Source organism: Marmota marmota, unplaced genomic scaffold (assembly GCF_001458135.2).
Source record: "Marmota marmota marmota unplaced genomic scaffold, marMar, whole genome shotgun sequence".
NCBI lineage: Eukaryota > Metazoa > Chordata > Mammalia > Rodentia > Sciuridae > Marmota > Marmota marmota.
The window spans coordinates 4,617,930-4,630,751 of record NW_026000079.1 but is presented as its reverse complement, the minus strand read 5'-3'; the positions used below and the strand labels follow the sequence as shown (position 1 = coordinate 4,630,751).

Genomic DNA, 12,822 nt, shown 5'->3' with positions numbered 1-12,822 from the left:
TCATCCCACCTTTCTTTCTAACATCTACTGCTTTGGGGAAAGGAGAGGTGGCAGGATTCCAGGATGGTGCTCTGCCCAGATAGAAAAGCCAACACACGGGAGTGATAAAGATCATGTCTGTGAAAGCAGATCTCCTGCATATGAATTCTGGTTTCTCTACCTACCTACTTTGGAGGAGAGTAACTCCCTAAATCTTTCCGGGCTTCAGTAACATCCACCTGCGAATGTACCCACCTAGTCAATTGTTTAGCACCTAAAAAGCATGGAGCTAGGTGTCAGATGCTACTATTACTGTGATCACACAGGGTTCATTGGGCTGTGATTCCTCCTACTCTGGGTTCTTGGGAATCTAAGCCTGGAAGTGAGACCCAGGAAGGGAAGGAGGAGGAGGTCCCAGAACAGAGGTGTCTCTGTGTCTAGACCTAGAGTCTGGGATCATCAAGCGCATACCCGGTTTCTCAAGTGTACTTGGAATAACCTGATGATCCATGAGGGCTTGTTGCTATTCTGATCCAGAGAACACTGAACTACACTCTTGTGCCCGAAACCTACACCAGCATAAACCACCAAGAAAGCCCCCTGAACAAATACCCAGATCCAGGTAGCAACACACAATGTACCCAACATTGCGAATCTAGCTGTATCTTGGACAAGTCTTTGAAGACTCCAGTGGCCTAGAAACAGCTCCATTAGGGACGGATTGCATGAGCAGCACTCATAACTTCTAGGAAAAGAAGGTAGACTTGTTTCATGAAGAAGGCAGCAGGAATCATTTTATCTGTTTGGGAAAATTCAAAGTCAAGCCGAGACATGCCCTGCCTGTGACTGAGGAGCCAGGCGAACTGGGGAGGAATCTCGCCAATGCAGGATCAGCCCTGGTCCTCGTGATGTCCGGTGTTTCATTAGATGCCATTAAATTGCCTCATTGCTGCCCTATAAAAAGTCTCCCGACTGCCAGTTCCTCAGATCCTTGCCTCCTTGCAGTCTTGCTTCTTCAGGAAAGAAGGTAAGTCTCTCCACCTGGGGTAGGGACTTGTCAAGAAACAGAGCAGGTGAGGTTGGGCTGGAGAGACACAGGTTGAAGGACGAGCCAGGACTGGACCCTGGACAGCCATGATGACAGACGGCGGTACAGCCGGCGGGAAGCCTGGAGCCGGGGACGCGAGAGTCCGGGGACAGGTGTAGCAAGTGGTTCTGTGTGGGAAGGGAATCCAGAGACCTGTGCTGCCCACACCCCTTCTCTGAGTGCGCTTGTGGGGTGTTCTCTTAGGTCCACTTATTAGGGAAGTAAAATGAGGTCCGGCTGATCAGGGAGCAAACGGCAGACACGTAGCCAACCTTGTCCTTGTTCTTGGCTCCTGTCAGGTTCAGCTTGAGACTTGAGTAGCTCAGGGTCTGTTGACATCAGTTTTCCTTCTTGGGGTGCTCCCTGGCTGGAGACAGTTGGCAGCTGCCAGGGGTAAAGCATTTGGGTGCCCATGATCTTCTCAGGAAGGTCCCGGCCTGCCCGTCACTCTGTCTCAAGGGGAAGCTGCATTTTTCTCTGGAAGACTTCTAAGGTTCACAGTTTTGATGAGACCTCTCTTTTCAGATTTCACAAAGTCACAGCAAGATGTGTGACCAGCAGAAGCAGGCACAGTTTGCTCCGTCTTGTGTGAAAGGTTCAGGATTGGGGGCTGCCCAAGGGTCCGGTGGTGTTGCTGTTCAGGGCCAGGGTCCAGGCCAGACCCAAACTGTCTGTGTGACAGGCCGTGCTCCCTCGCAGCCTCAGGCCTTTGTGACATACTTAGCTCCAATCCCAGCTCAAACCTATGTGAGGGTCCCAGCTCCCTGCCAGACATACGTGAAGTGTCCAGTTCCCTGCCAGACGAAAACCTACGTGAAGTGCCCGGCTCCCTGCCAGACGACCTCCGTGAAATGCGCGGCTCCCTGCCAGACGTATGTGAAGTGCCCTGCTCCCTGCCAGACGACCTACGTGAAATGTCCAGCTCCCTGCCAAACCCAGACGTATTACGTCCAGTCTTCTCCTTCCCAGACCTACTACGCTCAGGCCTCTGGGGGTGGCTCATCCTCGCAGGGCTGTGCCCCTGACCCGTGCTCTGCTCCCTGTTCCACCAGCTACTGCTGTCTGGCTCCCCGGACCTTCGGGGTCAGTCCCCTGAGGCGCTGGGTCCAGCGTCCCCAGGGCTGCAACACAGGATCATCAGGCTGCTGTGAGGATTCTGGCTGCTGCAGTTCTGGGTGCTGCAGCTCCGGGGCTGCGGCTCTGGGGGCTGCGGCTCTGGGGGCTGCAGTTCTGGGTGCTGCTGTTTGGGAATCATCCCCATGAGGTCCCGAGGTCCTGCGTGTTGTGACCGTGAGGATGACTGTTGCTGTTAAATATAAAAGGATGGGCCTGCTCCAGAGCGCACAGCCCCGCTCTGCCTTCTGAGACCCTCACCAGCTGTGTCCCCTCCCCGGCCCACCTCAGTGATGCAGAACCTCCTCACTCCACCTCCATCCTTTGCTTCTTTATCAAGGCAGCCTGCCAAAGTTAGCGCAAACCCCAAACTTTGGCAAGAATAAAACCATGAATGCAATGCCCGGTGGCTTCCTGTCTGTCTCTTTCATTCACATTCATGCTTTTCTGTCTGAAAAGCTCTCTCTCTTCTCTTGTTTTTCAATTAGAAGAATGATCTGCATCAACATGAGCAAACAGACCAACCTGGTCAACCCACAGCCTGGGCCCTCCTGCCTTCTAGAGGGCTGGGCATAGCTCCTCCATGCAAGTTAGCAGGATTCAGGCTGAAGATCTGGGCTGGGGCCGCCTCTTTCCTGCCCTCTGATTAGCCTTAGAAGAAGGTCCGGCCAGGAACAGGCCTTCATGGCCGCATGATTAACATATGTAACCTCTTGGGTTTATCTTTCTGGATGTTGAAGGGATTGGGAAACCCAGTCTTCTCTCACCCATTACCGGATGACGGTCCCACCGCTGTGGCTGTAGTTTGAACCCACAGGGGACTTTGATAGATTGCATTTTCTTATCTCATAGGCCACAGGGTCCAGGCCTAACAAAGAGTCTACAGCTCTCCTGAAGTGGGTAGACACTGCCCAGGATGGCTCTGGCCGTCAGTGAGAGGTCTCCACGGGGAAGCTGAACGGGTGGGAAGAGCTCCCTCGGGCCAGTTGCCCATCATTTTTAGCATTTCTTTCTCCTTTGCACGGCCATCTGTGGAGGGTTCTGTTGGGTGGACTTATATAACAAGAGACTCTAAAACGCACACATTAAAAATTGGGCAGAGGGATCACAACTATTTAAAACAATGCCACAGACCATAGGAAAACACATGTTTGGTGAATGCATAAAAGAATGAGCGAGAGCCGGGGAGAGTGTGTTACTGAAGCAGTCTCTGGTTTGTGCTGGGACCCCGGTAGAAAGTCAGCTTGAGTCGTTTGCTGCCTTTGGATATCTGAAAACGCGTAGCTACTCAGATCACACCCCACTGCCCATCCAGACAGCTTAAACTGGCGGCCCAGCCCCTGGATGCCCCCTCGGAGTCAGGAACAGCCCTACCGGGGACCTTGTGCTCCTCTTGAATTACCAAATGGTGCCTGCAGCGTGGGAGGGTGGAATGTGCTTATTCTGCAACTTATATGCCCATGAGATGCTTTTTCTTTATACTTATCACTTAAAATTATATAGCCAGCAAGAGCTATGTAAGAATGTTATTAGTACAGAGGTTGTAGATCAAAATCAAAACCGGTCAACTTCTAGTTCCGTACTTGTTCTAGGAATAGCCTTACTTGGTTTGGATTTTATCTGTCTAGACCTTTGAGTATTGCTTATACATAGAACTCATGAGCTAAGTAATTCCTGAAGCCCTCTGTGGTCTAGTCTGCAGAGAATGGCGTCCAAAGAGCCCAGCCCAGCGCTGATGTATCACAGAATACTGTAGGGAATCCACTCTGCCACCCATCACATACTTTTAAAAATCCCGTTTTCCATTCCTTTCATTATTCAACCTCCACAGTTGCTTAGTAATTCCTCATTAAACTCCCCAATATTCTCTAATATCCAGGCTCTGTGGCTTCTCTCATCTCTCTCTTCACTGACCTCGTTCCTGCCCTCTGCTGCCCAAGGCTCTGGTCCTAACCATGCGGGTTGAATCTTTCCAACTTCCTCTTCACTTTCTCTCTTCTCCTCCCAATCTTGGCGTCTCTGTTTAGGAGAAATTGACCGAGGAACAAAAACCTCCCCTTTCCTCCTGCTATCCTAATTCTCTCTCTCTCTGGCCAATTGTATTGATTTTGTATGGGAGGAAGGGAAGGAATTACAAAGCTTAGAGACAAACACATGAGATTTTTGTGGTTGCTTAGGAATATGGAGTAAGGAAGAGCAGGGAATGAACCCCGACTCATTAATGAATCTCAGTCGATTTCTTAATAGTCCCCTTTTTTATTTTGTAGGATCACAATATATATATATTGTACTACAACAAATGAATGTTGAGCATGAATTCTGGTTAGCACATGTAATCATATCTTTTTTTTTTTTTTGGTATTCTATCATTTCCATCGTGTGTCTAGTCGATGATTTATCTGTTCATTCCCTTATTACTGTTTTTTTTTCATTTATTTCTCTTATGATTTTCTCTTTCCTTCTCTCTTTCTTTTTTTTTTATTTGAGTGGCTATTAAGGCTTTTAAAATGTTTTCAATATAACACACTTTCAGAGAAGTACACAAATCATAAATTAGTACTCAATGAACACACCTGTGTGACCACCACCTAGAGCCTAGAAAGTTAATGTCATTTTGAAAATAAATACAGCCCCCGATCCCCATGAAGTGGGGGACTGAGTTTGGATGCGGCACTGAACAAACCTTTGGACTAGCCCTGCCGTGGGTTTAGGAGACGGGTAGAAAAGACAGTGTAAAGAGATATGGCCACGAAGGGAACCAGACTCTGGAGGCAGCCAGGAGCACCCCTCAGTGAACCCTAACACCCGACAGTGGGGACCTCCTCTTTTATGGGCTTCAGGAGACTGAGCGGCCTGAGGCCTAGGCGGTTTGGAAGAAGGATAAGCAACTTGTGTCAGATTTTCATTCATTCACCCAATAAGTAGATACAGAACATCTACTCTGTTCTCAGCACTATTTCTACCATTTTCAGAGCTTATAGGAAAGAGAGAGAGAGAGAAGAGAACATAATCCAACAAAGTGAAGATGCATCTAAGACTACAACTATGAGGGGAGAATCCAAAACACCCCATGATGTGGGAGATGGGAAGTGTAACTTGATCCCCAGGTGGAGTAGGAGTCAATGACAGAGTGGTGAGGGAGAATCCTCTCCAGGCAGAGGTCAGAGCACAGGTGGGATTCTGTGGAAGGAGGGGGACCAACAAGTGTAAGGATGTGGCAGGAAGGAAGGGCGGACGAGGCGACAGGGCCAGAGGGCCTGATGGTTCTGCCAAGTGCTACATTGCGCCTGCAGAGGTATCCAAACCACCCCTGAGGAGTGTCCAGCAGGCAGGTGGTACCACATCAGTAGTTGGGCCTTTTAACAGTTCTCTCTGCAGAAAGAAATTCATATTTCTAGAGCATATTTAACAGATAATCCCAAACAGTTGCCCAATGGCATCAGTTTGCCCTCCTCCCCCCCAGCTCCCACCAGGTGCACCTCCCCTTCTTTGGGTCCAGTTGGAACATCTACAAAATGATAGCTTGGGCCCTATTATAAATAAGGTGCTTTCAAGTGCCAGTATCCGGTGGTCTTTGCCTCCCAGCCTAAGGCCCATTGCTGCTTGATACTGACGCTTATTTCCAAGATTGATGGCCGTACCCTTCAGAATATTCCATTTCAGGACATTCTTAGGTTAACCAAAAGTTCAACATGAGCCTGCTTTTGATAACTCAGAAAAATGTGATGCCCCATTTCTTAGGTTAAATAATCCAGACATCCTAATTCTGGTCCCTCCTCAGTATGTACCTGAGACTAAACCACCAGTGATTTAGAAAGAATGGTAAGTCCAGAAGATGAAGTCCAACCCCTGGGAAACTGAGGAGAGTTCTCTTGGACAGGCTGGGGGGCTGCTCTCTGGAATTCAGAATGAGTCTGCTTCCCCACAACTTTTCTGAAGTGGTAGAAGAAGTCTGCAGAGTAGAGTTCTAAGGCCCTTCCCTGAGTAGGATAGTTTTTATGATGTTTCCTCTTCCAGGAAAATGCTTCTGCAATAATCTCTGATAAATAAGGCTGATGCATACAGGTAGACTTCCTATTTCACCCAAATCCATCGTGAAAAGCATACTCATGTAATGTACATTTTTATTTTACACCTATTGTAAATAGATTGTGTATGAATACTTGGCCAATGTTATTAAGTACCTGTAAGAAAAATGAGTCCAATCTATTTTTGAAACCTAAAGGGAAGAACAGAGAGAATCGCCCTTTATTTGTTGAGGGCCTTCCGTGTGCTGGACACCGCTGCTCCCTTTACGCGTGACATTCTCTTACCTGATTGGTCTGAACTACTTGGCAAGTTGGGGCCGGGGGGAGAGACAGCTGGCACCGTGGTAAAGCTGGACCTTTGAGTCAGTCAGACGTGTTTACTGAGCCTGCGACTCCACACATGTAACATGATCTCTGCACGCACGCCAACTGTGTCCCATAAAACTGCCTAAAACAGTGCCTAGCACATCTTAGCTAAGTGACACAGTTTTCCTATCCTCACTTGGAAGGATCGTGCCAACAAATATGAAAAGTGACTTGGTCAGAAGGTGACAATCCTGTCAGATAAAAAGTATTGTCTCCCAACTTTTCCTACCTCTGTCCTTAGCCCAGCTCTACCACAAATTTCTGTTATCCCTTTGAATAAGCCGCTTTCTCTTTGGGCCTCCATTCCTTCCTCTGTAAAATGGGTAAGGTGGGGGACGCCATCACTGGGGCCTTCTCCAGCTCTCACAACCTCCATGTCAATTCCTTGGATCTTCCTCAAAGTTCAGAGGTGTCTTCCTGAGATGCTGGAGATGGGCAGAGGTTGGTGGGTCACCTCCTCCATCTCTGGGAACAGCCCTTCTCCTGGGGTCGGTGCTGGGCAAGAAGGGGAATCTGAACAGTCCTGAGACAGAAGTCGGTGGAGAAAATGTCCCAATCAGATCTGATTCCTGTAAGCAGCTCCACCCCTGGAAGGCTGCTGCTGACCTGATTACACATCTGCCGGGTGAGACAGACGGGTGTTGGGGTGGGCTGGGCCCTGAGGGACGGAGAGGGGGTGGAATAGCATGTGCAGCACCAGGCTGAGAAAGGCCGGTGGTGAGTAATATTCGCAGAGATCCCCGTGGCCAGCCTCGTGTTTGGCCCACACGGACGACCTGCTGGGAGACCTGTTCATCTTAACCTACCAGCCTGGGCACAGCGCGAGCCCGGAGCCAGGCCTTATTTGCTTTGTTGTCTCCCAGGTCAAGCACAAGGTGACACTTAATATATTCTTGCCGAATAAAGGACTGAATCACCCCCATTCCTGTGTCTGTCCTATGGAAGGTTCCCTATAGTGTGTGACTCCATTCTGAGTACTCAGGGGACACCAGAGAACACTCATGGGTTCAGCTTCTAAGGCTTTCTCAGAAAGCCACCAAGCTAGATCCTGTCTACTGTCACGAAACCATCGTGGTGCCAAGCGCTCCGCATAGCCCTCCTCAATCACCCCGACTCAGCGCGTCCTCTGTCCCTCACCCTCCCTTGGGTGCTGCTCGGCCTGATTGTTTTACTACCTGATACTTTGTTCCGTATTCATCTGTTTATTGTTTTGCTTTTCCTGTTGGAATAAAATCCCCCTGAAATTGGGGGGGGGAGCAGCAAGGTTAAATTTAGTTGATATGGTTTTTTGGAATTACAAAGCAATTTTAAATCTATTATCCCATTTTAAAAGCAGCTGTAGGCAATAGTAAGGGAAAGATCAATATCATTAATGCTTTGTGGTAACCGATGAGGAAACTGAAGTTCAGAGAAGTTAAATGATCGGACCCAGATCCACATGGTGGGGGGCGGCGGGGGGAGGGGGCAGGACCCAGAACAGAAGTTATGCACACAAATCACATTCTAATTCTCATTTTTTATGACACTCGGTGCCCCTTGGTTCCTTCTACTCTCTTTTTCTTTTCCTCCTCCGTCTGCTTCTTGTTCTTCTGTTCACCTGAAAGAGCTTTTCAGAATGAGCCTGTTCCTTCTAAGACAGATCTCCTAAAAGCTTGATTTTCATCGTCCCTACGATTAGGGACTTTCAGCCTGGGATTGTACCAAGGAGGGCTCCAGAAAGCCCAGGGATAGTGGAGTCTGGGCTCACGTCTAAGGAGTTCCCACCTGACCCCCACCTGGAGCTCTCGACCTCAGGTCCCCCACCCTCAGGAAGGCTCCTTCATTCCCTAATGAGCCTGCACTGAGCACATGCTCTGTACTCCGTGCTGGGTGGGGGAGCACGGGATGAAGGAAGCATGTTCTCCACTGCCCAACAACAAGAGTAAATGACACTCACAATAGATGAGGCCTTACGGGACGGGAGCATGAAGAGGCTCATCTTGTTTGGAGGGGAAGGCTGGGTCAGGCTATGAAGAGCCCGTAATGAAACTTACGCCAGAGTCGGGGACAGGACAGTGGGCTCTCACTTGAAATGGACTTGTGAGAGCCATTGAGGCCCAGGGGGGAAGGGCCGCCCTCTGGAGCTTCTGCTGAGGACCAGAGGACCCGTTCTGGGACCACCTTCAGCAAAGCTCGCGGGTGGAGGTTCCTGCACAGCAGCAGGCGTGTGCAGGTGGTTTCTTGGGCTCAGCCCACCTGGAGAGTTGAGCCCAGCTAACACAGGGTGGTCTCCTATCAGAGTTCCCATCCTGTCCAGAGATGGGTCTAACTTACACCCTCATCAGCAAGCTCCCCAGAATAAAAAGCTTGGGGGTTTTACCCTTAGGCAAAAGCAGCTACTAGCACAGCGGGAAGAACAGAAGCTTTGGAATCAAACGCCTCAAGGTTCTGACTTCACTTCTGCCACTTACAGCAAGTTCAGTGAACAGGGTGGGTTTGCTTCTTTGAGTCTTAATTTCTTCGCTTCTAAAATAGAAATATCAGTAGTGGCTTTGTGGCTCTATTGAAAGGGTTAGATAAAATGACACATGGAAATTTTACAAGCCACTGTGGACATTCAACCTTTGTGTTTTCTTATCTTTCCGCCATCTTTGACAGTCATTTGTGTCCTTAATACATAACATCTCTTTTCTTCCCTTTTCTATTCTATCTCCTATGCAGAATGCTTATATACTGGAATCTCTACAAGAAGAATTTTCAGGACCTAGTCTGGTGTCTGCCCTACTAATAGGTTCCTGGTTATTGCTCTGTGTTTTTTGGAGGGGGGCAGAGGGGATGAGCAGATTGAGACTGGAGTCTGATATCTGATGTCGTTGTCTTGAAGGAGCCAGGAGCTACCCATGGTCCTGTGACTAACAGGTGGACCCTCCCTCTAATTAAATGGGTGTTCTTGGTGTCAATCATTTGTACATGAGATAGATAGTCTAACAGGAAAATCAGAACTTGGAAGACTGCTGGAGTCAGCGTTTCTGTCTCTCTTTGGCCCCTAGAATTCTAGGATATGTGTAGAACACGGGGGAAAAACAGGACTTCTGCCACACATTAGAAAATTAAGCAAAACTCTGGAGAGAAGTCCCTGTCACCAGGCTGAGAGAAGAAAACTTTAAACTGAGAAAAATCACCTAGTAGTATCCAGTTCCTCTCCATTCTTATTCAAGTCCCCGCCCTTTCTCTAGACACCCCATCTTTACCACTGTGGGGCTCTTCATTCCCCCGTCTGCTCTCCTTTTGCCCTGGAAGATTAACAAAGCTGTTCAGGCCCAGTTTGAGCTTCTACTGGGCTTTGGGATAGAGCTGTCAGTATGGGGCTGTCCCCTGCGGGGAACATGCGATGGGACCTACATTCCTGACCCCGTGAGCATGACCTCTGGGACTGTGCTTTTGGGGGGCATGGCTTCAAGGAGGGCTGAGTATTGAGGGAGATATAAAGAGGAATTCACCTGAAAGAAAATGAAATTCATAGAGTTAAAGTGTTAGTTTTGAAGAAGTCTTTATGAGCTGTTAAACTCTCTTCATTTTAGGGCAAGCTTAACTGTCCAATCTAAGGCAAAATCACAAGTTAGCTACAGGTTTTGGATTAAACTCAACTCTGTACCATATCATCTCCAGCCTTATGATCTCCTTAGCTTCACTAGTGCAAAGGAATAAAAAGAGCAAAGAAGAATAACACGGAAATTTCCATGAAGGCGCTAAGAGAGCCAGTATTTAAGAGAGCTATGTGAACAAACATCAAGCTGAGCTCCATTTACAACTCAGTGAAGGCTCAGAAAGAGAATCCTCCTTGGCAGTCTTTGAAGGTTCCAGAAACGTGGTGAATTTCACAGTGTGTGGAACGTGTGCAAAGTGTGGTTAGCCCCTGAGTGTTGTTGGAGAATGTCACCAATGAACCTTGCTAAAAATTGGAAGCGAGTCATCAATCTAAAGAGAAGTGTGGCTTCTCCCAGCGGCAGGCTGGGCAGACCCTCAAGACCCTCTCCTGTCCCCAGCTCCTCGCAGCTCCGGGGTCAATAGGAAGGAGTGCCTGGAACTGAGTGGGGCTGGTGGCTCTGCTCTCTGCTCTGGGGTGACGAGGACCCTCTGGTCTCATTCTCATGCCATCCTGCCATCCCCTGGTCCTCCCAGGTCAGGAGGCCTGCTCTGTAGGCGGGATCCAGGGCGGTGCGGCCCCTGGTATGCAGGGTTCCCCGTGTGGGCGGAGGAACTCACAGTCTCACCTTAGGAGAAGAGGCTACCTGGCAGGTGGGTGGGGCAGGTGTGGGTGGGCCAGGTAGGTAGGGCAGGTGTGGGTGGGGCCAGGAGAAAGGGGAGGCTAGGGGACCTGAGGCTGCACTGAGGATGGGCTGGAGGAGCCTGGTGGGTGGTGAGCAGGGACTCCTCCGTAGATCCCCAGTCCTGCCCTTTGTGTGTGGTTTGTAGAGCTCTCCAGCTGTTCCGTTTTCCTTGAGGACGAGAAGGCCTATGGTTTGTTTATGAAAAACAGTTGTGACACAAACAAACAACCCAACGGGCAGGTACTGAACAGGCACTTCTCAGAAAATGAAACGCAAATGGCCAACAGACATGTGGAAAATGGTCAACATCTCTAGCAATTAGAGGAATGCAGATCACAACTACACTGAGATTCCATCTCCCTCCAGTCAGAATGGCAGATGTCAACAATACAAGTAACAATAGATGTTGGTGAGGATGCAGAGAGAAAGGTAAACTCATACACTGCTGGAGGGACTGAAAACTGGTGCAACCACTCTGGAAAGCAGGATGGAGATTCCTCAGAAAACAGGAATGGAACCACCATTTGACCCAGTTATCCTACTCCTCATTTATACCCAAAGGACTTAAAATTAGCATACTACAGTGACACAGCCACATCAATGTTTATAGCAGCTCGATTCACAATGACTAAGGTATGGAATCAACCTAGGTGCCCTTCAACAAATGAGTGGATAAAAAAATGTGATATACATACACACAATAGAATATTACTCAGCCATAAAGAAGAATGAAATTAAGGCATTTGCTGGTAAGTGGGTGGAACTGGAGACTATTATGCTTAGTGAAATAAGCCAATCCCAAAAGACCAAAGGTGGAATGTTCTCTCTGATAGGTGGATGCTAACCTACAATAAGGAGTGTGTGGGGGGGTAGGGTGGGGATAGAAGTTCATTGGATTAGACAAAGGGGAATGAAGGGAAGGGAGTGGGGATAGAATTAGAAAGACAGTAGAATGATTCCAACATCACTTTCCTTTGTTCATATGTGAACACACCACCATGAAACCCACATCATGTCCAACCACAAGAATGGGACCCTAATTAGAATAAGTTATACTCCATGTATGTATAACAGATCAAAGTACATTCTACTGTCATGTATATGCAAAAAGAGCAAAAACAATAAAAAAGAAAACAGTTGTGGCTAACAAGCCAGATTTCTTACCTACAGCCAGCAAATATATAATCTAGAAAGGAGTCGATCCTTACTACCATAAGAAAAAGTGAAAATACGGAGATTATCATCAACTCATTTGATACAATCCTTTGAGTCCCTTGAATCAAGAACATGTGACCTCCACTAGTATTAATTTCACTGTAGTATTTATCAGCTATAATTCCCATTAAACGAGTCTTCATTTTTCTTGCACATAGGATAATATTCTCTAAATTTGTACGCTACACAGAATCATTCATTCAATTAGAGGGTAACATGTGGCTCTCTAGTTTCTATTAAGTTCAAAGAGTTTTACATCTTTTCCCCATATTACTTTATATTACAATCTCTTCTTCACCATTTTCATATTACTAACACTCTCATTATATAAAATCCTTGCCCTGGATGCTTTATTTACCCGTCCCTCTGTCTCACTCTCGCACATCTCTGTTTGCACCTGTGTTCATTTTCGTTGCATGGTCTCTCCCTCCAGAGAGTCACAACTTGATTTCACAGAAAATAACCTGTCTGCACTAGGCACTGTCTGCCTAATATAAAAGCTGAGTACCTGTTTGTTTGGCTTTCTTAACGCTAAACTTTACTTCTAAAGTCATCTTTGAAGGTGAGGGTTCCAGATTATCCAGAACCATGTTCTGCATGCAGAACATTCAATAGATATCGACACACCCAACCCTCATTCTTTTGCCATCTTTGTCTTCATAAATACCTACTATGGCCTCAGTTGAGTCCAACAAGGAAAACAGGACAAAACTAAGACTTCTGA

The 12,822-nt window shown here is 47.8% G+C and overlaps 1 protein-coding gene across 1 annotated transcript; it reads left to right on the top strand.

Moving 5' to 3' along the window:
* The first annotated feature begins 963 nt into the window (after positions 1-963).
* Positions 964-2,606, top strand: CUNH1orf68 (chromosome unknown C1orf68 homolog). The gene is made up of 2 exons (XM_015502691.2): positions 964-1,006; positions 1,592-2,606. The coding sequence occupies exon 2, from the start codon at positions 1,613-1,615 to the stop codon at positions 2,327-2,329; it is 717 nt and encodes a 238-aa protein (XP_015358177.1). The 5' UTR covers positions 964-1,006; positions 1,592-1,612; the 3' UTR covers positions 2,330-2,606.
* Positions 2,607-12,822: the final 10,216 nt, after the last annotated feature.